Below are 26,456 nucleotides of genomic sequence, written 5' to 3' on the forward strand. Positions count from 1 at the left end.
AGATTACATTGCCTGTATTTTCTTTGTTATTAACCTATATGTGGATCCTACTTTTCTTTTCCTCAGGTTGGTCTAGAGCATGAAGAACAAAAGCTGGAACTCAAAAGGCAGTTGACAGAATTGCAGCTGACACTCCAGGAGCGGGAATCTCAAATTACTGGGCTGCAGGCTGCACGGACAGCCCTGGAGAATCAGCTCCGCGAGGCCAAAACTGAGCTGGAGGAGACTACAGCTGAGGCAGAGGAAGAGATTCAAGCTCTCACGGTAAGCGCTAAAATTCGTACTATGAGCTATATATACAAATTAGACTGATGCAGGTGCATGTTTCATAAAGAGGCTAAAATCAATTTATGCTGTTTGATTCTTAGTTTTCAGAACAGGGTATGAATTGTGCCTTGTGTTGACAGAGGCAGGAATGGCTAAAATGTAAAATTTTCTCTCTTTTATTATCTTTAATCATGTGAATGCTTCCTAGTGGTGGTTCATTGCTGCCAAAACTGATTCATTGTTTGTAAGAGCATCATTACTTTTGTGATGAGGTGAAAGCTGCATATGAAATCATTATTGTTAGGAGCTTTTACTCTGTGATTTACTTAAATAATATCTCATGAGTTTGCAAGTACTTGTTGATTATAAATGTTTTGATTATTTTTTTTTTCCTGTTAGTTACCGTGCTTTGAGGATACTTATTTGTGGGGACCCCCCCACCCCACCCACCCCCCGATTCCTATGAAAATAATGTTGTTAGCACATAATTTTATTCCAATGCTTATTTCATTAAAAATTGTCACGTGTCTTGCATTTTCTGGTGAGGTGTGTGAATGATAAAAAGGGAAAAAAAGTTCAATTCCTCCCCTCTGCCTTCCACCCCCCCCCAGTAAATGGAATTCTAAATTATATGCTGCTGGTTGCTGTCTCTTGAGTACAAAAAAGATGCTTTCAAACTGCTTGATTCTAAGAAATATTTCCTTCATAAAAAATTCCCAGGGCTGTGGGGGGAGAGACTGGAGGAGTATATGATCTGCTACCAGCTAACCCCCATCGAGCAGCAGTCTTACATGACCTTCAGTTATTTTGAAGTGTTGAAAATGTGCGTTCTCTTGCTCCAGTGGCATTTGATCAAACAACTGTTCCAAATATTCCTGCCATTGCTGTTTTTCGGAAGGGATGGTGGGCTCAGCTGAGATCGGTGCTGTGTTATGTTGATGCTTTGGGTAGAAGAATGGGCGAACCGTCCGCTCAGAGTTGTTCTAAAGCGGGTACATGCTGGGAAAGTACAGCAACAGCAACATCAAGGCTTCAGAATAACTGAATAGAACATGGCATCGTTTCTTTTTTGCTCTAAACGGGCGGTCCCCTCCCAGCTGAAAGCTTTGCCTAACAGCTAATGTCACTGCCAATGGGATGGCGACGTGCTTGGTACCCTTACCCTACACCACCAGTGAAGCAGATGAATATTTATGACCTGTGTTCACTCAGGTATCGCTTCAGTTAATTTGGCAAAAGGGTAGTGCTTTTGGACCAGCTGATGTAAGATAGTCCAGTTCGGTGGACTTGGGAGGATTTCTGTTACGGATTTTTTTTTAATATACTTTTTTTATTTGTCACATTGCCTGTTGTGGTAAGATAGCTTTTCAGCTATCATATTTGACTTCTGCTGAACAGTTTTCTCCTGTTTAGTCTCTTGGCTCTAAGGAAAACGTTCTGAATGAAGAAAGGTGGCTGGACGTGCTAGTGCACTAACCTTTCACGTGTAAAGTTTTCAGATAGCGTATGACATTAGACGCTTGTTAAATCAGTTTAATGAATTTTGAGAGAGGCCATGAGGCTGAAACAAGAACTTCTGCTTTGTCATGCTTTGCTTGTAAATTAGGAGGTAAAATGGTGCATGCAGTGCTGCATTCTTTAAAATAAGTGTTTGCACTTTTCCATACTTTGGATGCTGTCTTCCAAAGAATTGATTATTATGTTTCATCACTGCTTTTTAGAGAGGCTCAGGGTTAAATGGTACTGTACGGTAGGATTCAGGTAGGTTGGCAGAGCTGTTTGGGATAGCTTGCATAATACTTCATTATAGTTTTTCTTTGCAAGCATTAAATTGTATGCAGTATTTATTGTTTATGGAAATACCGATCTGGATACGGAAGTAAAACCAACTCAAATTTAAACGTCAAGAATGTACAAACTTAATATGGAATCGACGTGTCTTCTAGTGACCGTTTCAGATGGAACCTTTTACGTAATTCAGTTCTTGAGTTTGTACATTTTTCTAAAGTAGTTTGGAATTGTGAGTTTAAGTGTGTTTTGATTAAGTAGGATGTGAGTTTTGCTAATCAGTTCTTTGCCACTACAGAGCGCTTTCATAGCCTGCAGCATCTGCCTTCCAAACTTTGCTTGCTGGTAGATTGTTCTGCAGTTTGTTTAGCAACAGCTGTTGGATTCGAATTCTAATGTATGAAAAATTGATGATTAACTTCTTACCTCCTTTAGGCACATAGAGATGAAATCCAGCGTAAATTTGAAGCCCTTCGTAATAGCTGCACAGTGAGTATTAAATACAGATCATTGAATTATTCTGAAATTAAGGATAAGGAAACAATTTACTTATTTAATCCTTGATGTCACTAGTTCCTCATGTGGACTTCTGGCTTCAAGGTGTTAGTAGGAGCTACTCGGATTGGATTTGATTTCTCTTAGGGTTCAGGTAAACCTCAATTTTGAGGTTTTAGTCCAATCATGAAATTGACACTATTCTTCTTTTTGAAGAAGAAAGTAAACTAAAATATCTCATTGCAGTGCAGCTAATAAGAATGGTGTAGCAGCTGCAAAAAATGATTGTAGGTGAAGATCTTTTTTGCTCACAAGAAGAAAGGATCTACCTGTCCCAACTCCTGAGCTGCATTGTAGATCTAGGCCAGAGTGGAAGAGCCTTCACGCTACTCTGGGTTTTAAGGAGGACTTTAACACTGTTGGAAGAGGCAAGAAATGTTATGGTTCCAAATAATACATTGACATGTAGTCATCTGCACACAGAGCAGACAAGACTCTAGGATCTTAATTTGCACTTTCTATTGCTTGAGATCTTTTGACATATTTTTAGATTAATTTCATCAATCCAGGACAGAGGTCCGAGGGTTTGTCTGTCAACAGATTCTTCCAGATTAATGCTATCATCAAACTTGTTAATGATGTTTGATGGAGACCATCTGACTTCCAATGACATGAAATACAGAAGTGTTGAATAAGGACCATAGTCCTCTGGATCAGCACTGATTGCTGATCTTTCTAGGCTTTTTCTCCTTTCCCCACCCTGTAAGCAGGGCTTAATTGCTGGGTTTTTTAATCTTGATCCCTACTTCCAGTGATTTCCTCAACCTTTATTTTTTCACGCTGTAGGACTAAGTATCTAATATACATGTCTTCATCTTTCCAAAATACCTTTTCAGGTTGAGAGTTATTCTGTTTGCCTCTGTTGCTCTTCAGCACTAAGCAAGGGGATGATTCTTCTGTTCATAGAATATACTGATATGAAGCAATGAGGAAGTAGAGCTTACCAAAGTGTGTTAACCTCTATCTAAAAGAAATCCTGCACAAGAAACTTTATGTTTTGTTCCCTTCTTTATTTACTTAGATTGATCCTCTAGCTCCATGTGTGCTAGCAGGTATCTTACATCCATAGCTATCTTCTTTTGCTCTGTCTTGCCCTTCATATAGAATGACAGCTTTCCGTGAAAATGCTTATGTGATCTCCATGCAGGCAAAAAACAGTTGTGGAAAATTTGTAGCTGCTTTTCACTGCATGGTAGGCTGCCTTCCAGAGGTTGTAACTCATTATCCAGTAGTGCTTTGGCTCTGTAAGAGCAGTGAACAATCTCCAGCAGCGAAGAGTGACCCATAACATTTCAAAAATGTTGAGAGCTTCAAAGGGTCTGCATAAAAGGGTTTCTAAAAGCGTTGTGCGTTGTAAGGCCCTTCAGTGGGATAAGTGGGATCAGACATCCTCATCAATAAGAACTTAATTAAATAGTTCCTAAATGAATAATACATGCTCATCATACATTCTCTTTCCAGTCCAGGAAAATGCATGTATAATTTAATTGACCATGGATAGAAACTTTGTTATGTGTTATGAGTGGTTCTAGCTGTCCATCCTGTCTACCAAGGAAGACTGAGAGAAAATATAGGACAATCTGCTATTGACAGTGAGGGATCAGAGAATGTTTATTTCGGTGCCTTCACCAGATGTGTTTCACCTAAGTTTTATCTGATTGTGACGAGTATGGTGCAGGCTTTCCTTTTTGGTGCCCATGTGATTCTAACTGAAGGTGATCAGAATTTATACTTTTAAAATAAGGTAACACTTCAAGGGAATAATTGTAATATGCAGCTACTTACACAGCATGATAATGCCGGGGTTTATTCTTTTAGCATGTTTTCAAAAGATACCATTTTTAAGCTGAAACCAAACTCCTTGAACTAGTCTGGCAAACTTTGGTATGGAATTATTTTTTATTTAATCTTACTGAGAAGTCCAAAACAGTGTAAGAATTATGAAAATAAGATTAGACAGGGAAAAAAATTTGAAAGATTGAATTACTTCAGTACTTTCATAGCATTTAAAAGATAAAAATACTTTTCTTTGGTATTTCTTTTCTTTCTGTAGCTTCACGAAGGTCACAGCTTCTGACTGTAGAGGCTTACACCTCAAGTGTGTGTCTGCTTTCCTTGTACCCTCCTTGCGTTCTTGTTCTTCCTTTTGCTGAGATCTCTGACAAAGTAGACGTTTCTTAGGTTCTCCTGTTTGTTCATTTGAAATTTGCTGTGTTTTGGGGTGTGTACATAGAGACCATCGCTATGTTGTTGGTTGTAATTTCTGCCTTGTTTGTGAATTTCTATTCGGTTGCTCTGATAGCTCTGCACTGTTTCATCTTGTGACGTTTCTCTTTTACTATTGGGGGCCAAAAAGAAAGTGCAAGCATTTGCTTTCTCTGTCTCTTAGTTGTGCGAGAAATAATAGGATACGTAGTTACAATAAAAATTGTAAATTCTGGTACCCGCTGTACGCACAGAGAGGTGCATGTGGGCACATACGAAGAACAGTATTTTATCATAACTCACAATGATAGCTCATCCGGCAAATCTGTTGGGGGAGGAGCGTTAGTTCCCTACATTTAAAGAATTTTTCTATCAAAATATGATCCGTTTGAGATCTAAAAGTATTTTCCAGGCAATCAGAAAAAGATGTGGAAATAAAAGGCATTTTCTTAAATAGGAGAATTTACATATTTGTCAGTTGTTTCCAAGTGCCCCTTAATTATGGCTTGTTGTTGGATCATCAACACATTTGAAGTTAAAAATACAACTGAATAATAGTAGAATTGTTTGAAAAAGAAAACATTCAGTAAGCGGGTGTTAAAGTCTATAAATATTTAGAAGAAAAGAATCCGATAAAGTATTTACACTCAGCTTAGTAAAACACAATTGCAGGGAACGACCATCTGAATCTTCTGGGTTTTTTTCGGGTACAGGCTGTCGCTTTTACCCTGGCACGGAGAGTGGCATTTCTTAATACTAATTGGATATTGCATTTCTATTTATTCAAGATTTCACCAATAAAACAAGGTTTATCTTCTCTCCTTGATGTTATTTTGTCATAACCTTGTGTTCCTATCCTAAGCATTAACAGGTGTGACTCTGCACTTGTCTATGAGATTGGATATTGAGGCATTAAATCTGCAAGCCTGTTAGGTACCTGTATAATTTTAGTCATGCATGAAGTCCTGCTGACTTCGGTCTGAGAACCTAATTCCACATCAGCTCAATGAGCTGGCATACAAGAATAATCTGCATTCTTGAGAACTTCCAAAATTATGTCTAAGATGGTATATACTTTGATGCTAAATTCTGTTTCTGAGTAAAGGGATCTTGCCCACTGTAACAAGGCTAATACCCAGGCAAAAGCTTTTATATGGCTTTGTCAAATTTTTATAAAAAGAAGGAAAAAAAAAAAAAAGGCTGCTGAGTGGGAGGGGTTATCCCTGATTCTAATTTCACAGAAAACGTGATGGCAGGCACCAATTATAGGCAGAAATGGAGCTTCGTAGTTTTTGTAGCCTAACAAAAACTCAGAGACTTCTCGGGTGTCGGTGAGGTGTTGCTGTGAAAGAAGGTTGATGGGACCTTCACCGTGGATGATGACATCATCATCATTTGAGGATGAGGCTTGTGGTTGTGAGAGGCAGCTCATCTCCTGGGAACTAGGATAGAGAAGTCCAGGAGACTGTATATTTTAAGAGTGGGCTGGCGTGGGAAGGAGAGGAATGCAGACTGTGCAGTGTCCTACTACTCTGCAGCTGCTAACGAGAGCGATGTCCCTCACGCTAAGCTGTGATGACTTTTTGGAGACTGAGATCTCCAGGTAAGGTATGTTTCACGTTGCAGATGTTGTCTGACTGTGGAACAGGGAAGAAAATGAGGAGTTCACTGTTATATATCAATCCAACAGGTCGACGTTCCAGACTGGTATCTAGCTGCAGCTGTGTTCATTCAGAGGCTCGGTGTTCTGCTCCATTACGATGCTTGATATTTCTAGAAAAGCTTTGTCTCTTGGATCCAAATGTGAGCAGGTTAAGGCGAAGTGAGTCTGCCTGCTCTTGCTTCCCCCTCACAATAATTTGGGGCCGAGGGATAGCTTTTTCTTTTTTTCCTGTTTACTTCTGACAGCTAGCTTTCTGGTGAAGATTAGTGGGGACGGGGAGGAGTGGAAATGGATAGAGTAAAACTGTGCATTAGCTTGGAAGTTCTGAATTAAAGTTGTACAAAAATTGCATTAAACTCCAAATAGCATGCTGCTGATCGCGTCCTGAAACAGTTCGCTTGCTGTGTCCTAGCGTCTCCTGCGTGTGTATTGGGGGCATCTGAGAACTGAGACGCCTTCGTGAAGGAACAAGGCTATGGAGAAGTTTGTGAGCTGCAGTTAGTATTCTAAAACGGTTTCCTTGTCTCCTTTCCATCGTTATTTTGCCTGTGGTTTTGATACGTGGCGCATATGGATTAAAGTTTGTACATTGCGTATCAGAATCAAACCTGATCATCGTAGCCCTGAACTGCTTGTTGCGATGATATTTCATTTGTGATCCATGCCTAGAGAAGTTCGCAGGGCCAGGTGTGACAGCTGTGAACCTGCGCGACCTCGCAGCAGAGGGACACGGCTTTTCTGTAACCATGCAATGGGGAGGGAACTGTGCTGAATGTGGTCGCTTTTGCTGGAGAGCTCTTATGCTTGAGTGGCTCTGTAATATTTAAAAATGAGATAGTCTCTTCTGTGTCGGTATAAAGATAAGTTGTGCGCTTAGGTGTGGCATGTAGTGAACAATCTGCCAAGATCAGTGCGGCGTAGTTAGATTATATCTCTCTTTTGTGGATTAGTTGGGACGAAGTTGGGCATAGATTGAAGAGAAAATTTCAGTTGCTCTTTGAGTGATGGTACAGTGGCACCAATACAGTGGCGGCCTAGATTGTCTAGGATTGCTCTTCCAAGCTTTCAAGTGTTTGTTCTATAAACTTTAAATTTGAAGATTTTTGTAATTGTTGCATGGGTTTCTAAGGGATAAAATAGTGTTTCTTACAGATTTTCCATTAATATACTTCAAATTTAACTCCAGAATACCTCAGGGTTGGTGGGTTGATTTGTTTTGGGTTTTGTCTTTCTTGGCTTTGTTGTTTGTTGGTTTGGTTTGGTTTGGTTTGGTTGGTTGTTGGTTTGGTTGGGGTTGGGTGTTTTTGGTTGTTTGGGGTTTTGTTGTTGTTTTTTGTTTGGGGTGGTTTGGTTGGGGTTTTTTTGTTCGTTTGTTTTTGATATTGTTTTGGGGTGGGTTTTTTTGTTGGGGTTTTTTTTTTTTTTTTTGCCTGGGGATTTCCTTAACTGAAAACAAAACCACCTAAATCTAACTGTTTTCTGGTACAGGGTTCTGGCATAGGTTGTATGTACGTATGCCCAAGACAACATTTCCTATCAAATGTGGTTTTTGATCTGTTTTTTCTATCTTCTTGGTTCCCACGACAGGTGTTTGTATCATACCATGTCCCATTTTCCTGTGTTGGTATTACCCGTTACTATTTAGGCTTTATAGTATTTATAAACTCTAACCCTGTTGGGTTATATGTAGCTGCAGATAGCTTTTAAAAGTTGGATTTGTTAACAAATTTCCTCTTTCCCCATGAAAAAAGGAACATTGTACTGAAAACAACAAATTTTCTCTTTTAAAAAAATTTAAAACTATCAATCTATATAGATTACATCATGTAGGTTATAATATATCTGGAATTTAAGCCAAGCCGTTTTGGAATTGTTAATAAATATACTGTTAGGAAAATATTCAAGACAGGAGATCCCATCACTTCTTCTGGAACCCTCCTTTCTTAACTGCTTTGTTGTTTGTCTTAAGTTTTCCAGAAATACCCTCCTAGATAAAATGTAACAGTGAAATATAAAATAGTTTAATTTTACTTACATTCAGGGAAAGAAGTCAAAATCTCAGAACATAGAATAGAGGCAAATGGAAGCTTAACTCCAGCCCTTAAGGGATAAAATCAACTCAAAATACAGGCAGTTTTTAAAAATTAAGTAGTTCAACACATGAATGCTGCATGTCACCCCGTCCATTTTGTGTCGCCCCCATTTCTGCTTTCTTGTATTTCAAAAGTAGTTTAATAAGTTTCATAGAAACTATTCATATATAAAATATATGTGGAAGAAATTATGGATGTATAAAATATATCTTAAAACTGCCTAGATATGTGGTGTGGTTAAATATAAAAACAAGTAGAAGAAAAAGAGATATTATCTTATCTGGCGGTTAGCAGAAATCTCAGATGTTAAATCACTTCAAAAACAAATGTTCTTTTATTCATTTTTGCTTGTAGAAATACATTTCTAATTTCTTATCCCTGAAGCCATATAGACACATCCTTACTATACCGTCTGCGTGCTTTGAAAACTTGACGCGTACGATACAGAATAAAATGTGTATTTTGAGCAGGGCAGTAAGAGTGCTCAAGAAACAACCACCGGGTCAGATTTTCATTGGAAATGTTGTGTTTTAAAGTATGAATCATTTTGATTTGACCTCGAACATATGGGTAGCAGGAACTCCCCTTCACCCAGCAGGGAGGTATGTCAGTTGGACTTTTTCTGCTGAGAGTTTAAAAATCAAATACTGCTAATTTAGATCTAGGAGAGGCATGGCAAAAAGCTGCCAAAATACACATTCCAGATTTTTCAAAGAGAAATGGTTGTCATCCTTCCAGATAGCTGAGAAGAGCTGTATGCTCTGTGCTCTACTGCTTTAGATATTTAAGTCCTTGGCTTGTGTAGGAAATTGGAACATTTAAATTTGAAAGTGTGGCCAACTGTGCTCTGGGATTTTAATTTTTCCCATTTAATGAAGTATCTTATTCACTTTTCTTTGACATCTAGGCAAAAATGCCTCTAGAACATATTTGTAAGACTTGAATATGAATTGTATAGAGCTTTCCAGTTTCTGAAATTCTTTCTGTTAAGCTGATTTCAAGCTTATACTGAGGCTCCTTTCTCTTTAGTTGTAATGGTGTTGTTTTTGAGTTAGGAGGAGGGCTGGGTATTCATCCATTCAGTGTTCATGGCCTTTCATTCATAAAAACTAAATGCGACTGTGAAAATGGGCCACGCTTCTTCATGTTTTTCTTAAATTGAAGGGGAATGTGGTTTAAAGCATATAGTATAATGCTATTCTGATTAAACAAATGGATGCTTCCGCTTCATTAAAGGCAAGGCTATTGTCCTTGTTGAATTTTTGCTTTTCACTGATTTTTTCAGTTAGTCTGTTGTGCTGCCACACTTTTTTCTTTCTTCATACATCCAGTGCTGCCATCCATAATGCTGTTACTTTGACAGAATATCTCTCTTAAAATTTTTCTGCTTTCCTGGTTGCACACGGTGTTCCATACAGTGACAGAAACGATTGCTAGGCAGGTTCATCAGATTGTACTGCCCCCACTGCCCCTCTTGGTCAGTTTTCTTAAGTATGACACTTTGAAAGCCTCTCTGAGAGGTGTGAGCCTCATTGCATTTAAGGGGAATTGAGGCAAAAAAAGGTAAAGTGCTTTGGCAAAGGCACACCGTAAGCCAGCAGCAGGTCTGAGAATACAAACAGAACTCCTGACTCCCAGTCTAGTGCTTTAGGTGTGGCAGTTCTCTCTCAAATAATAAATTGCATTGCAGCATATTTATTCTCTAAACCCAATTTTAAAAAATCAAGCTGTTTCCTGTAAGAAACAAAATTATTCTTAATCGAAATACACTTCTTTATATAAAATTTACCGTTACAATATTGCTTTTGTTTAAATTTGAAACAATTTAAAAGCCAGGTTGTCGCCTTGCTCGGCAATAAATGGTTCTGTGAGAGGAGAATGCTTTTTCCAAAAGCTGTACTCGCTGCCATGTAATTCAATTTCTTTTTCTTTCTAGGTGATTACGGATTTGGAAGAGCAGCTGAACCAGCTCAGTGAAGACAATGCAGAACTGAACAATCAGAATTTCTTCCTCTCCAAACAACTTGATGAGGCTTCAGGGGCCAATGATGAGGTTGTGCAGTTGCGAAGTGAAGTTGACCATCTCCGCCGAGAGATCACTGAGAGGGAGATGCAGCTTACCAGTCAGAAACAAGTAAGGCTGGATGAGTCTGGATCACAGTCTCTTTGTCATAGCTAGCTAATTTCCTGAAAGGCAAAAAAAAATGTTTTAAATCTGGAAACCTGTAAGGAATGGATATGCTTCCAGGGGCCACGGTGTTTGAGCCTTCCTTCCAAGAGCAGTTGAATGAATGGAAATTTTTGGTATCTCCCACTGTATTTTTATGCAATTTTATTTAGAAATTTTGCACGCTAAAGATATTGTAATTTAGAATTATTCATTTTAATTTTCTGACCCTCGACACCTCAAAATTTTCATAATGAGAGAGAACTGACGTTAACGGCGATCACAAGTGAATGTATGGAAGCCTTGAAATAAATGGGTTGTGATTTACCAGCTTATGTTTGCTGCCAATTTGCATGTACTGTAATTTAAATGGTAAGGCTGAAGCTTAAAGTGCACGCTTGATGTGGGATGTGAGAATTGATAGGAGGATTTATTTTTAGACTATGGAGGCCTTGAAGACAACATGTACAATGCTGGAAGAGCAAGTAATGGACTTGGAGGCCCTGAATGATGAACTCTTGGAGAAAGAGCGTCAGTGGGAAGCATGGAGAAGTGTTCTAGGCGATGAGAAGTCCCAGTTTGAATGTCGAGTTAGAGAGTTGCAGAGGATGCTGGATACTGAGAAACAGAGCAGGTCTCTCCCCCCTCCTCCTCCTTTTATTAACTTTTATGAAAATGCTCTATAGAAGCTAGTACAAAAATTATATTTAGAATAGGATATGGGAGTTGGAACTAAATATAAAATCTTGTGAGATAGTTCTAAAAATGGATTATTAGTTAATAGTCATTCACCAGTGATATTGTTCCTTCTGTTTCTTTGCAAGCGAGCGATTCGTGGGGAGTGGAATTTATCACTGCAGTTTATACGATGTCTTGATTTATCATCTTCTACTTTATTATATGGAGAAATAGTCTTTGCTCCTAACTCTTCCTGTGGGGTCGTGAAATTTTGAGGCTGTAGCTCTGGCAGGGGCTGGAACAGGGTCGTATAATACTAAAGTGTTGCAGCAAACAGGCTGGCTTTGTAAAGTAACGTCTTGAATTTGAGGCAAAACCCTGAAAGAGTTATTGATGCTCCTGTGTGCTAGGAAGAGGTCAAGCCCAGAAAGGAGTTAGGTAACATTATCTTTCATTTTAATACAGAGTGAGAGCAGATCAGCGTATTACTGAATCTCGCCAGGTGGTAGAACTAGCTGTCAAAGAACACAAGGCAGAGATTCTAGCCCTCCAGCAAGCACTGAAGGAACAAAAGCTCAAAGCTGAGAGCCTGTCTGATAAGGTAAGTAATTTTTCAACCCTAGACTTTCATAATTAAATGACATACCTTTCTAGAGATATTACTTGTAGAAATGTGGGTTTGAGCAGCTTTTTCAAGATGTCAGAGCAAATTAAAAAGACTAGAGGTCATAGAATAGAATTCTGTCTTCAAGCCAAAGACCTCGTGTTTCCCTTTCAAAAAGACTAAAGCAGAAAGCAGCCTGTGACGCCTGGAGCGCACGGTGAAGTCCTTCAATACCTTGATATCTGCATTTGAGCAATGGCATACCAAAATGTTGTTTGGTTGGTTTCCCTCCTTGTAGTAAGTAAGGATAATTGTATCGTTTTTCTTCAGTGTGTGCTTGGTGAAGTTGGATTTTAAGACACTGAAATGCTATATTTATTAGTGTTCAATGTTATTCTGACCGTCTATCCCACCTGCCTAGCTCAATGACCTGGAGAAGAAGCATGCTATGTTGGAGATGAACGCACGCAGTTTACAACAGAAGCTTGAGACAGAAAGGGAGCTCAAGCAGAGGCTTCTGGAGGAGGTAAGCTTGGAAATTCGTGTTCTATCTTCAGAAGACGGTTCCCCCTCTTGGGGGGGGGAGAGGAGGAGTTGTGCAATTAGCAGTGTTACACAGCCATCCTCCTTCTGTATAACTGGGGAGATTAATACAGTTGGAGGTTTTGCTCTAAGTTGTAAATAAAAACTTCGCAAAGTGTGCGGCCATGTCAGTGAGCAGTAAAAGTGAGCTGCTCCTCAAGGGAAGGTGAGCTGGCAGCCAAGGGTGACCAGCAAGGCAAGGGCAGGGACCTTGCAGCTAGTGGGCGCAGTCCCACAGTATCAGAACGAGAAGAGCAGAGCAGGTTTGGTGAAGAGGTTCAGCCAGCGGCCCAGTGATCGCTGCAGAAGTTCGCAGTGCTTAGGCACATCCTAGGTCAGGTCTGCAAGGCAGGGTCCGTGCACAGGCACAGCATTCTTACAGCATAGCTCTGACCAGAGCAAGTGCAAGGACCATAGCTTAAAACCAGGCCTGGAGCCAACGTGCGGAGGGTGCATGGGTGGAGGCCACAGGTGAGGCTTTTCACAGCTCTTTTTTCATGATTTAGCTTGGTTCGTGGAAGTCTGACTCAAGGTTACACACCTGCACCGTATCAGTGAGACACTGAATGCAGGCAGCCAGAGCCTGGGAGTAGGAGAAGAGGCTGCAGAGGAGGATTTCAGGGCAAGGGTGGCTACAGGCAATTAGACGGGGCAGTTAGAGCCTTTTGGTGGACTTGGGGTACTGACAGGATATCCTAGAGTTGAGAACTCATTATGGATGACAGGGAAAGATTTCTGTGTCTTGCTTCATAACACATGAGCATTACTGTTTTTCATACTTGGGGATTTTCTCATCAAAGAAGTATAAAACCTGAAAGAATTAGAGCAGTTCATCATGTGCCCTCTTCTGTGTTAGTTGGAGGCAAAGATGTAAACAAGTGGACAGAATTTTCCTTACCTCATATGACTCTAAAGGAAGGAGTTTACACTGGCTTATAGGAAAGATTTATATTTTTTTTTTAATTACAAAGTACTGAGATGGCTTCTGGTGATTGTATAGAGAGCTTGAGAAAAGGGAATTGAGAGATTCTTCATCTGTATGCAGTCTTAGTAACAATTACAAGACTTTAAATGCTTGCAAAAGCAAATAACTTGAGCATGCAGTTGAAAGAAATGGTGTCGCTACAAATTAATATAAACACACCATGTAGAAGTTCTTGTTTAGACATAATGTGTTCTGAAAGGAAGGAAGGCTTCTAGTATGTTGTAGATTTCCAGCTTTTAAAGAATTGTCTGTTTCAAGTTCTCTGCAATGATGCCTATTTTACGAGGAATGATAATATTTAATAGCTATTATTTAAAAACAAGCAAACAACAAAACCAAAACCCTGGCCTTTGTTTTCCTGTTAACAGCAGGCAAAGCTGCAGCAGCAAATGGATCTACAAAAGAATCACATCTTCCGCCTAACTCAAGGTCTGCAAGAGGCTCTAGATCGAGCAGATCTTCTGAAGACTGAAAGGAGCGACCTGGAATATCAGCTGGAAAACATTCAGGTGAGGGTGAGGAAATGGTTGGCAGGACTCTGATCTACTGTTTCTGTGACGCTTTGCTTATACTATTTTTTAGCTCTGCTCTGCTATTGAGTTATCTCTTTGTTTCTCCTATTAATATGAAATTTCTTATAAGTCTGTGTGGTTCACAGGTTCTCTATTCCCATGAAAAAGTGAAAATGGAGGGCACTATTTCTCAGCAAACCAAACTCATTGATTTCCTGCAGGCAAAGATGGACCAACCAGCGAAAAAGAAAAAGGTGGGTGAAAAAGGTTTGAGAGGCACGGAATTAAATTATGGTTTTGTGGTTAGTTACGTGCTGTGTATTCATAATATTCTGTTTTATCTTTCTTTGTGTAACCCAAATGTGTCCTCATTTAAGAGCATTCGGAGTTGCTGAACACAAACTTTACTAGGCAGAATGTGTTCTTTGTGGCTTTTCCAGTATGTTGTTGTTCCCACAATACTTGGGCTACAGCCCCGTAGCTACACCTCAGTGAGGCTGGAGGTATAGAGAATTTTAACCATGCTTTCTTTTTTTAATGGTAAGTATGTACGTGTGTACGAACCTACTGTGTATCTAGAGTGGTTGTCTTGTAGCTAGAGCACAGGATTGATCAGTCAGGCGATGTGACTTGTGTCGCATCTGTGTCGTAAGCCGTTCTGTCATTTTGAATTGAGTAATTTAATTTTAACCACGTATTTTGAGATCCTCTGTTTAGATGCTTTCGGAAACTCAAGGTGTGAGTACTAACAGGTAACGTACGTCCCTCTTTAAATTAATCCATATCTCAACATTTTCTCTCCAGTGCCAATGTGAACTAAAAATCCATGCTTACGCATATCAGAATTACCATTAGGCCCTCTGGCCGGGCTGCCACTAGCTAGTGTCACTTTGCCTAGTTTAAGCCATCTCTTACTAGGAGTTAGGAGTTGTCTGTGTGTTTCTGTTGCTAGGGCCTGTTTAGTCGGCGGAAAGAGGACCCTTCTTTACCCACACAGGTTCCCCTGCAATACAATGAGCTGAAAGTGGCACTGGAGAAGGAGAAGGCTCGTTCTGCTGAGCTGGAGGAAGCTCTACAGAAAACACGCATTGAACTCAGATCTGCTCGTGAAGAAGGTAGGGGTTAACAGAAAAGGTGAATCTGGAAGGAGACGCACGTTTTTGGTCTGAAAAACGTGCCTTTAAGTGTGTGCCACCATAGCAGTAACATATGTTGTTTAATTCTTACCTACTGCTGTGAGGATGCAATAAGGCTACACTTTTCTCTGCGGGTTGTAAACGCTGAATGGTTACACAGAACCACTGCTATCAACTACTGTTTCATATTGGTTATTTTAATGAGCGGCATTTATCTCGTCTATAGCTGCTCATCGGAAAATATCAGACCACCCTCATCCATCGACTCCAGCCACGGCCAGGCAGCAGATCATCATGTCTGCCATAGTCCGCTCGCCAGAGCATCAGCCTACTCCGATCAGTTTGCTCGCTCCACCCTCCAGTCGCAGGAAGGAATCTTCCACGCCAGAGGGTAGGTTCTTGGTGAACTCTCCTGTTACTATTTTTCTGTCTACTATTTCAAGGCTCTTTTTTTATTTTTATTTTTATTTTTATTTCTATTTCAAAACCAAGAGGTTTCTTCAGTATAGCAATATTTGATGCTAGGTTTTGCTTTTGTTTTTGGCTTAAAATTCTCTATTTGAATTATATAATTTATTTCTGAAAACTTCAGCAAGGGAGTAACTATTAGCATGAATTGTTTTAAAAGCATGGGTTGTTTTTTTTTCCAGAGGAGGATGTTTTTTGTACGACTCTCAGCATTGATCAAAAAGATGTATGGCTGTTTCCTTAGCAGTTAACATTTTTACTTGTCTAAACTGCAGATTTGTTCTGCTGAGTGGAAAGATTGCTTCAAGATTTTTGCTAAAGGGAAAAGGCTTTGGTTAGCCCTAAAAGGAAGACACCAGGTCAAAGATGACCTTAATATCCTGTTAACTAGAAAAATGGGATACCCTTCCATATTCTTGAGAATGGAGGGGAGATGATCATCAGAAAAAAGGAAAGCATTGAGGGCTCTGCTCCTTTATTCTTAGCTAAGCAGTATTGCAGAGTGAGTGTTGAACCCAGAGACTCTGGGAAGAGCAGGAACCCGCAGACTGGTCCAGCCATCACGGACGGCTGGGGAAGCACAGGGTGCTACGAGGATGGGTAACACTGGCATGGGAAGATGGCCTCAGAGGCAGGTCGCTGGCAGGGAGGTGTCATGTTCCTCAGTGGAAGACCATGCCTTGAAGGATAAGCGTTGCTCAATGTAGCTCTGCTAACAGGGATTTGAGGTGTCCTTTAAGGTCTGCTGGCACTGAGCGTTAGCATGAAGGCTGTGTGAAGGAGGCCTGCTGTGTATTGATTACAGCAGTATAGGTGTTGAAGGGTTTGTTAGCTACGAGCAAAATTGAGAGATTAGCTTAACACATTGTAAGGATTGGAGCTGAGCGCAGACTTGAAATTTAGATGCTTTGATTGACATAATCTTGCTACACCAAACACTAGCCATTTCAGTTCTGCAGTCTGTTCTCAAGCGGCACAGTCTGTGCATCTGTATAAGGTAATTACCGAGGTGGTAACGTAGCTTAAGATTTGCAGATTGCAAAGGAAACGAATGCCTGTGTTCAGTGGGGATTTGGTAGAGATACGTACTCACTTTTTATTACCTTGGCCTTAGAATGCCAAAACCTGCTATAATTTTCATCCCTATCACAGTTTTCATCCTGATAATAAATTTTGTCCCTTCCAGAGTACAGCCGACGCCTGAAAGAGCGAATGCATCATAATATCCCACATCGTTTTAACGTGGGGCTAAATATGAGAGCAACAAAATGTGCGGTGTGTCTGGATACTGTGCACTTTGGGCGGCAAGCATCCAAATGCCTTGGTAAGAGCAGAGCATGTGCCTAAATAAAGTGCAACTGGACGGTAGAATGAAAAAGCGCCAGCCATCTAGAACAGATTTTCTATGAAAGCTGAAGAAGGGACCAAGTATGAAGACTTTGAAACTAGTTGGTGCAAACATTCCACGTTAGAAAACATTTGATGGTTGAGAGTAGGAGGAGATTCTTGGAAAAGCCGGCGTTTGTGCGTTAGAAGTTGAGGCAGCTGTGTCATGATTTTTTTTGTCATTTGACAGAAGTTTTTGTCTGTCCTTTTGTCAGAATGCCAGGTGATGTGTCACCCAAAATGCTCGACTTGCCTGCCAGCTACTTGCGGACTGCCAGCAGAATATGCCACGCACTTCTCTGAAGCGTTCTGCCGGGATAAGATGAATTCCCCCGGCCTGCAGCTGAAGGAGCCAAGCAGCAGTTTGCGTCTTGAAGGATGGATGAAAGTGCCAAGGTATAAACGTGAATCTTGGTGCCGTATCAGGTGCTGAAACATTTGGAACAGTTCCTTATATTATCCTGGCCCTTACAATGTGATAATCGGTACATCCCCATTACGGTTAATTATTACCCCTGAAATTTCTAGGGGTTGCATGCTTGTTTTATTCAGAATCCAAGCAGAAAATCCAACACGGCTTTGTGCTTATTTTCTTCAGGAATAATAAACGTGGGCAACAGGGCTGGGACAGGAAGTACATTGTCCTGGAGGGAACGAAAGTGCTCATTTATGATGCAGAAGCAAGAGAAGGTAACTTAGCACTTATAGGAAGAAGGCTTTTTTTTTTTAACCTTCAGATATTGTTTGGTGAGCTGAGAGGCTTAAAGATTGTCCCTGATGGCTGTGGCCATACGTAATTTAGCCAAATCTTCTGTAATAAGGCAACGGTGTTGTTTTCCTAGATCCTTAACAGTTTGTCATAATAATCCAGCTGTGAAACATCCAGTGTGTATCCACTTGATTTTGCTATCACAGTTATTTTCTTGCTATTTACTTGTTTGTTCTTCTTTCTTAACGGGTCTCCCCCTTCTCCCCGCAGCCGGACAGAGGCCTCTGGAGGAATTTGAGCTCTGCCTTCCTGATGGTGACGTTACTGTTCATGGAGCTGTAGGAGCTACTGAACTTACCAATACAGCAAAGACAGGTGAGAACCTTACGTAGATGAGGTCAAATGGATTTCTTCTGGCTTGCCATCAGTTGACGTTCTGTTTGGCTGAACAGAATTTTCTCCCTTTAACTTTCCCTCTGTAACTGTGTAATTTTGAGGTTACCTCTATCTGAATTAGGTGAATGGGTCAGTCATCTAGATTTAGTTACACATAGGCGGTTGCTTCTGTCATGGTAGTTGAACTGTGAGTAATATAATCATCAAGCCAAGTGGAAGTAAATTTTAAGAGCTTTGTAACATACTTAAAAGAACTCGGTTTATTTAAATTTCTTCTCTCAATGCTCTCTATCAAGTGTGAAGTGTCATAATTCCTGCCACCATTGTGCTCTAACCAGAAAGTCATTAACTTAGAAATATTGTGGGGTGTATACAGTCTCTTATGATGAAAAAATGTTGATGTTTTGATTTGTATGTATTGAATAGAACTGATGAAAAGATTATGTATGTCTTGACTTTAACATTAAAGGATACAGATTGATAAAAACAAAGGTTTCCATAACCAATTTTTACAGATTTTTCTTGAACAGTACAGGGAAAACTTTAGTCAAGTGGCTGTTTTTGTACTTTTTTTTCCACAATGGTATTTCTTTCTCTTTTGAATAAAAGGCAAGAGATTATTTTTATTTAGTAGAGACAGCATTGCATACATCCAGCCAATATTTAGCCTTAAGTAGCTAGCCTGTACAGGACTTGTAAAGGAGAAACCTATGTATAAATTGCCATGGTAACACGACATGATAAATACAACTTCTCTCCAATGAGGCTGAAAGGTGTTGATTTTAAGTCCACTGACAATATTCCAAAAACTAATCTAAGTCTTATTCTATCTATATAACATCTCAGATGTGCCATATATCCTAAAATTGGAGTCTCATCCACACACCACTTGCTGGCCTGGTAGAACACTCTACCTGTTAGCACCCAGCTTCCCTGACAAACAGCGCTGGGTCACAGCACTGGAATCAGTAGTGGCAGGTGGGAGAGTTTCCAGAGAAAAAGCTGAGGCTGATGCTGTGAGTATAAAAGTTTCATTTAATAATAAAATATTCTGGGAGGGAGCAGAGTTTTGAAAAATAATTTTTCGGTATTTGACATGCTGAGGTTTAACTGAAGGTAAGTTATTACTTCTGCCTTATGGTGTACAGTACGAGTATCAGGAAGGTAGCTCATTGTGAGGCTGATGCTTTATATTACAATACCCTTCTTTAGACCTGGGGAGTGTAGTAAGGGGATCCCAGATCTCTCTAATTCCAGCGAACGAAAGAGCAGTTAGGACGTGGTTTAAATCCAGTCTCATAATGTACCACATGGAATGAGCAAACCTCGAATGAAAAAAAAGAAACAAGCAAAAAGCTCCCTCCTCCTCCCATTCTGATGGAGTCGGGGGGTTTGTTTCTTGGGGGGGAGAAGAAGGGTTTGTGTGTGTGTTTTATTTTAAGATTTATTCCTGATAAGAGGTTAAACGGATTTGTTTTGATTTTGGATAGCCTTTTCCATGGTTGTTGCACTGATAACTATTTTCTGATAAAGGGAGATTTGATTCCATGACCTTGCATGTTAGAACGTTAGCTCTGGAGGTAGGGAACATCTGACAGCAGGAAATCACCTCTTTTCTCATGCCAGCATTCCTTTTGTCTCTGAGGAAAATACATGCTGCCACCAACGTCTGGACTTTTTTTTTTTAATCCTTCCCCCAGGAAAATTTCCGTGCTCCACTGCAGGAGACTGGGGGAGAGGGGAAGGATAGGGACAGCGATAGGTTCTGTCAGAGTTTAGGTTGATTCTGATCCGTTTGCCTGACTGTGTTTCAGGTAGATAAAAGTTTACTAATTCCTTTGTAGGTGGTATCCCCGCAATTTTTAAGCTTTCTGAGATAAAGAAATCTGTGCCTGTCTGAAATGATGACCTTACACTGTTAAAATAGTAATAGGGAAAGAGAGAAAGATTAACTCAACAACAAAAAAATCTCTTTGTCATTTGCAGAAATTGCTCGGAAACTCCCTGCTTAAGCTAGAGGGTGAAGACCGTCTGGATATAAATTGCACAATGCCCTTCAGTGACCAGGTAACGATCATATTCCGTTGGGCCTCTCTGAGTATCGGCTATTTCATTCATGGAAACGGTACCGTAAGAGCAATATGTGTAATTATACACTTGTTTGTTGGTTTGGTTTGTCTCCTTGCTGGTAAACGGTATGATCCAAGTTTGCTCCTGGAGCATTCCTTGCTCTCCTCATGTCGCGCTCTTTTCCATTTTTTCCCGTTGTCACTGTAGGTAGTGCTGGTGGGTGCAGAAGAAGGTCTCTATGCCCTGAATGTACTGAAGAATTCCTTAACGCACATCCCGGGAATGGGTGCTGTCTTCCAAATTCACCTCATCAAGGATCTGGAGAAGCTGCTCATGATAGCAGGTGGGGGCTGCATGTTAGTGTGTGCCCTGCAGTAAAGGGATGGTAATTGCTTTGTGCTGCTAGGGGTGCTGCGGCGCCCCAGGGCCCGGCTTTCCTTCAGCTTCGTTATAGCCTTTTTTTCTTTTTCTCTCAGTATATTGTCAGGAACCAACTACTGTGGTTAACAGAGAGTTGTCTGAAGCTCTCTTGTAAATGAATATGTGAATGAAGGCTCAGCCGAACTTTCAGGAGAGAGTGATTCCTCGGTTTCCAAAGCTGAGGGAGGGAGGAACCAGACAAAATATTTCTAGCTTTGGGGTTAGTCAAGTCGTCATTTTAAGTTCAATTTAAAAAGCGTTGAGCTGATCAGTGAGCATCTCTCTTCCTAATCACTGCATAACCTTTATTTTTAACATAGGTAGCCATTTGAGGACCACAATGTGATCACTGGGGCCTGGGGCCAAGAACCATTAACCTCTCTTGCCCTAAGCATTAATCCATGTAACAAAATTGGGACTTCTTTCACGGGATTGTTTAAGATTCCCTTAGGAAAGGGACACCAGCTCTGTGGTTTCCCAGAGATAATCCTTCCTGCACTGACATAGGCACGCTGAACGTTAGGGTGTATCTTCATCTGAAAGCCCAAATTATCAAGCCTCTATATGACATTTGTAAGGAATGAAAAACAAACTCTCTTGTTCTGCCTGTTCTGCATTTTTCTGCTTGTGAAGATTTAAGCTGTCCATGCTGCATTTGTTTCAAGGTGCTCAAGCAGGGGGTTGGACAAGATGATCTCCAGAGGTCCCTTCCAACCCCCACCATCCTGGGATTCTGTGGTAGAGAAAAAAAAGCAATTGGAAAAAGAAAACTCACGCAAAATTAGGAGAAGACTATGTTACCGTGTCGCTAGGCTTCTGAGGGGAATTGGGCTTCGTCGATACGCAATTTATTAGGGCACTTCTTGGAAATCCATTGTCAGTCCTCTTGGCGCAGAGAGGCTTTTACTTTAAGAAGTTCTGAAGGGTAAAATACAACTTCCTGGCTAATTCTGAGTAGCGTCCTAATGAGGCCATGTTACTGCGATCTGCTAGACCTTAGCAACACTAATAATCCACAGAGAGAATGGTGGTCCTCCCAGCAGATTTACTGCCTTGTTGTGTGCTTGGGTTTTGTAAGTTTTCCATTTCACTTTTAATAAGAATAATCTGGAATGAATTCTGCATGATGCATTGTGACTGTTACCACAGTAACAGCCTGTAAGGATAGGCTGCTGCTTAGGTAACAGAACAGGCTTTTGTAGAGAATAGGGAGTTTTCTCTTGACAAAATGTGACCATTTTTGTTTCCAGGAGAAGAAAGGGCTCTGTGTCTCGTGGACGTAAAGAAAGTGAAGCAATCTCTAGCCCAGTCTCACCTCCCAGCCCAGCCTGATATCTCACCAAATGTCTTTGAGGCTGTCAAAGGGTGCCACCTTTTTGCTGCTGGCAAGGTAGGATACGCTCCCTCACGCCCCTTTAGGCTGCACCAAGTTTAATATTAATGAAATCAGCATCTTTATTTCACTGGCAACAAATCCAAGGTCTATATTCTTGTTTTAAATCTTTCTCTGAGTATAGGAGCTGGAGACAGTATGGAGGATCTACTGCTAATATGAATAAATTCAGTCAGGATGACATGACAGTATAGCCTAAACTGCTACCTAGTAAGAAATAGTGTAGCACAGTGTAACATGTGAGGATATGCCTCCTCGCAGTTGACTTCAATTTTGAGATTTATAATTAGTGAATTCCATCCACTGTTTGCCCTTGAATGTCATGTAACACTTTCCAGGCTAGCAAATTTACTCAGGCATTTGCGTCACTTGATAACGCTTGATATTTACATTAATTCCCAGTTTTAGTATGGAACGTTTAGCCACAGCAAAAATTCTCATTAACAATTACTTCTGCAGACCACTTTGATAACAAACTGAACATCAGTCATCTCAAAGAGACGTTTAAGGTAACAGGTTTGGGGTTTAAAAATTAGACCTAACCTGTGTGAATTTCTTATCCCTTTTAATGAAACATTTTTCTGTGGAAAACCTTTGAACCTCTTATTGACTTCTTTCAAGTATAAAAGGAATCATAGAAGCAGTCCAAAATCACAATCTCTCTTGAGAATGCAAAGAGGCTTTTCATTATTTCACTAATTCACAATAACTACCCTATTAAAAATGTACTTGCTTATCTCTGCAAAGTTCTTTTCGTGGCAAGATGTATTCGGATTCATTTCACATGCTCAGCATTAGAATTTACTCGGTATCCCCGCCCTGAACTAGGCTTGTTATCTTCCTTACAGGTTGAGAACGGCCTTTGTATCTGTGCAGCCATGCCCAGTAAAGTCGTCGTCCTGCGATACAATGAGAGCTTGAGCAAGTTCTGTATCAGAAAGGTAAGCTTAGACATTTCCTTCAGTAGCTAAGGTAATTCACGTATTGCACAGACTCTGCTTTGGAGCAAACATCTTAAACCTTTTTGTGGGCACGTTTGTCAGCTAAAATGACAGCAAATTGCAACGCGCACCGATTAAAATTGGAGTAGGCAGCAATTTCCTGTAGTGAGAGATGCAGAACAGAGCTGTGATTTTTTTTAAATTATTTTTTTTGAGCCACTGGACTCTGTTCTAATCATACCCTTGCTTATTTACCCAAAAATAGGCCGCTTTCTTAATTATCCAGCAGTGTTCCTTCACCTCTGTTGGCTTGGGAGAAACCCATAACAAATGACTTCTCTCTTCTTTGCAATTAAGGAAGAAACGGGTATCTGATTTTTACTGTTCCAGCGAACATCAAAGGGTATTTGGTATTATTCCATCACAGGGTAGGCAGCTGTTTCCCACGCTTACCCTGCTTTACGTGTACTTTCTCCTGGCCAGCAAACAAGGCAGTAAGGCGTGGATCTCGCACGTGTACCCCTGCGTGTACCCCTCCCATGACGTAACCCTGTACGGCCCCGGTACGCGCATCGCTTCCTCTGCCAGGCGCGGGTGCGAAGAGCAGAACAGTGGCAACTCTTCTTCACACAGCCGGTTGCAGGCACATAATGCTCGAGCATCTAACCCACTCTTCCTCTCGAAGACATGTCCAGTGAAACGTCACAAATACATTTTTATATGCTCGTACACGTCCAGGAAAAAAAAAATAATAATAGGGATCTTTCCTCAGAACAGAGAGTTTAAACACTGCCCACCTTAAAATGGGCCGGTACCCAGAAACCCGTCTCCTTTCCAATTCACAAATTAAGGGATGTTCAGGTCACGCTGCATATTCCTGTGAGCTTCTGCAGGTTCCTTTGAAGGCACTGGTTCAATTTACAGCTTGACTGAGGCTTTTATCCCCACCGAGTGCTACACTGGCACTGCTGTAAGAAGCAGAGTCGGCACAGTAATTCGGACGCCGACCTCCTTGGAAGTAAAGGCATGTTTGATGGAGAAGATCTTGGCACAAGCAATGTGGATGCCAGCAAACCTTGGAACACCTGAAAGCATTGTAGCTGATATCAGCTCTTGCTTGCGGAGGAGCAGCAGCCGGCAGGAAACCCTGAAGATGTGGCGTCTCTGTCCTCTGCTTGTGCTGCCGTTCACCTCCACGGCGCCAAGAGCCTTGACAAATGCTTGTAAAAGCATGTAAAGGCGTGTTTCAGAAGGCAGGTTCTCCAGACAACTGAATTTAGATCCTAACAAGATGGCAGCAAGCCCAGAATATGCTCTTCTGTTCTGCCAACTAAATTTCCAGATAAACTAGGAATTACGCAAGGAATCTTGTCCTTAGAAGATCTGGGGATCTGTGTGTTGTGTCAGGCCAGCCTGCAGTGCTATCCTAGCTGCTTGATCGCAGCGCAAATCCCGGTGGGCGACGTATCTGTGTTAGGTTGTGCGAAGAAGGAAGGAAGAGTGTGTGTTTGTCTTCCTTTTGCTCAAGGAGCATCAAGCTGATGTCCTAAGTGTTAACAGCAGAGACACTTTGCTTTTGAGAGACAGTTAGTGACCTTGAGGTTGCTGTCTTTCCCTTTTAAAGGGGTAAATGTGGCAATATATCATCTTCCAGAATAAGAAAAATCTGTAAACTGTTTTAGTGAACTAATACTGGTCTGTACTTTCCTGCTCTTTTCCAGGAGATTGAAACCTCTGAGCCTTGCAGCTGCATCCATTTGACCACTTACAGCATCATCATTGGAACCAACAAGTTCTATGAAATTGAGATGAAGCAGTATACACTGGAGGGTAGGAGGCGCTTCCCCAGGACCGCACCACGTGGCTCCACAGACCCTTTTGGTGGGGCTTTTCGAAAGCAGTTTAGGAAAAAAAAAAGGTTGGTGCTGATCAGGCTGTTTTTCTCCATTCTCTTTGCAGAGTTTCTGGATAAAAACGACCATACTTTGGCCTCTGCTGTGTTTGCTGCTTCCACCAACAGTTTTCCAGTCAGTATCATCCAAGTGAACCCAACGGGGCAGAGGGAGGAGTATCTGCTGTGTTTCCATGGTAAGCGCGCTGCGTGGTTGCGGGGTCGTAGCGCTGCCTCTGCTCTCTGGTACGTGACCTGTCAGGAGGTACCCAAGTCCTGTTGTAATGGGAAGCTGAACAGAGGTGACTTTCTAGAACGTGGTAACAAAGATTTGGTGAAGACTGTGGATCTAAAAGCCCTGCAAGAGATATGGCTGGTAGTTTAAACAGCAAGATGCACAGGGCATTGGTGCTAAAATAGCACTTGCTGAGCTGCTTTTGGCCACTTGCTTCTGGCTAAAAAGTTCTCCGTGCCTGTGGATCGGTTGCCACGAGTAGGCTTCTGTGCCTGAAGGGAAGGGGTTGGAGTCGATGTTAAGTGCAAGCAGGTGTTTGATCATCCTGATAAAATGTTAAGGGGTTTTCAAACTTTGGCATTCTTGTCTGGTTTCCATACAGACAGACGAGACTTTAATCTTCTCGTGATTAAATAAAAGACGGCGTTATTTTTTGTGTAGCTGCTCTTGTTGGCCCTCTAGGACAGTGTCATGGAAATGCACAGGAGGGCTTCAGAAGCCCATTGGCAGTGATCTTGGCTGAGTTGCAGTAGGAGTCTCAGTCTTCCCAACTGTGGATTAAATAATCATCTTACCTTAATTGGTATAGAGAGACCTAGAACTGCGGGACCCTTTGGAACTGAAAGTACCGCTGCATCCAGCCGAGTCAGTGTCAGAGTAATTCATGGCACCCTAGGCTCTGCAAGGCAGTAACCACCCCGTCCCTGCGAAAAAGCCCAGGGTCAGTTGCCTTTGACCATTCAAAAAGAAATGAATAAAAACCAGGCACGTGCTGATGACGTGATGTTACTTTTCTTGGCAGAATTTGGTGTCTTTGTGGATTCCTATGGAAGACGCAGTAGGACGGATGACCTGAAATGGAATCGCTTGCCCTTAGCTTTTGGTACGTGTTGAGGGACGTTGGTCCCTCCGTTATGGAAACTGGGAAGCACCCTCATGGGACAGGTGTTCGTCACTCAGCGCCTCCATTTCCTCTTCCCTCTCCCAGTTCTCCTGGAAATTATGGAGATTTTCCTAGGATTTAATATCATTATAAATCCAAATGGCAAGCCTTCTGAAGTGTAAACAATTTGAAGAAAACTAACCTAAAGTTTTATATTTCCTTGCTGCTCCTAGCCTGACCGAGATTGAACTGGCTAGTGGAATTTTTAATGACGCTTGGTAGTTTCCGAAATAGCCAAGAATAGATAACATCAGTGTGGTTCCCTCAGGCCTGTCGCGCTGCCTAATGGGATTTCGTTCACTTAATAGTCTGGCTTTAATGCCTTTTTCATGATACTTTGGTTAGTAAAAATTTTTGAGATACAGATAG

The 26,456-nt window shown here is 41.1% G+C and overlaps 1 protein-coding gene across 8 annotated transcripts in view; it reads left to right on the forward strand.

The window, feature by feature from the left end:
- CIT (citron rho-interacting serine/threonine kinase) overlaps positions 1-26,456 on the forward strand; it is a 72,943-nt gene that overhangs the window by 42,307 nt on the left and 4,180 nt on the right. For 5 of the 8 annotated variants that reach the window (XM_064465819.1, XM_064465822.1, XM_064465821.1 and 2 more), the window contains exons 23-44: positions 67-264; positions 2,491-2,544; positions 10,508-10,705; positions 11,179-11,372; positions 11,882-12,017; positions 12,442-12,546; positions 13,956-14,096; positions 14,246-14,353; positions 15,052-15,214; positions 15,462-15,626; positions 16,890-17,027; positions 17,305-17,485; positions 17,688-17,779; positions 18,069-18,173; positions 19,041-19,210; positions 20,181-20,261; positions 20,472-20,607; positions 21,935-22,074; positions 22,926-23,018; positions 24,740-24,848; positions 24,978-25,106; positions 25,947-26,027. In XM_064465819.1, the coding sequence (XP_064321889.1) occupies positions 67-264; positions 2,491-2,544; positions 10,508-10,705; positions 11,179-11,372; positions 11,882-12,017; positions 12,442-12,546; positions 13,956-14,096; positions 14,246-14,353; positions 15,052-15,214; positions 15,462-15,626; positions 16,890-17,027; positions 17,305-17,485; positions 17,688-17,779; positions 18,069-18,173; positions 19,041-19,210; positions 20,181-20,261; positions 20,472-20,607; positions 21,935-22,074; positions 22,926-23,018; positions 24,740-24,848; positions 24,978-25,106; positions 25,947-26,027 (2,917 nt within the window). The remainder of the gene's footprint in view (positions 1-66; positions 265-2,490; positions 2,545-10,507; positions 10,706-11,178; positions 11,373-11,881; positions 12,018-12,441; positions 12,547-13,955; positions 14,097-14,245; positions 14,354-15,051; positions 15,215-15,461; positions 15,627-16,889; positions 17,028-17,304; positions 17,486-17,687; positions 17,780-18,068; positions 18,174-19,040; positions 19,211-20,180; positions 20,262-20,471; positions 20,608-21,934; positions 22,075-22,925; positions 23,019-24,739; positions 24,849-24,977; positions 25,107-25,946; positions 26,028-26,456) is intronic. The other 3 variants (XM_064465824.1, XM_064465826.1, XM_064465825.1) reach the window with 2 other exon arrangements.

This window comes from Phalacrocorax carbo, chromosome 15, assembly GCF_963921805.1.
Source record: "Phalacrocorax carbo chromosome 15, bPhaCar2.1, whole genome shotgun sequence".
NCBI classification, from domain to species: Eukaryota; Metazoa; Chordata; class Aves; order Suliformes; family Phalacrocoracidae; genus Phalacrocorax; species Phalacrocorax carbo.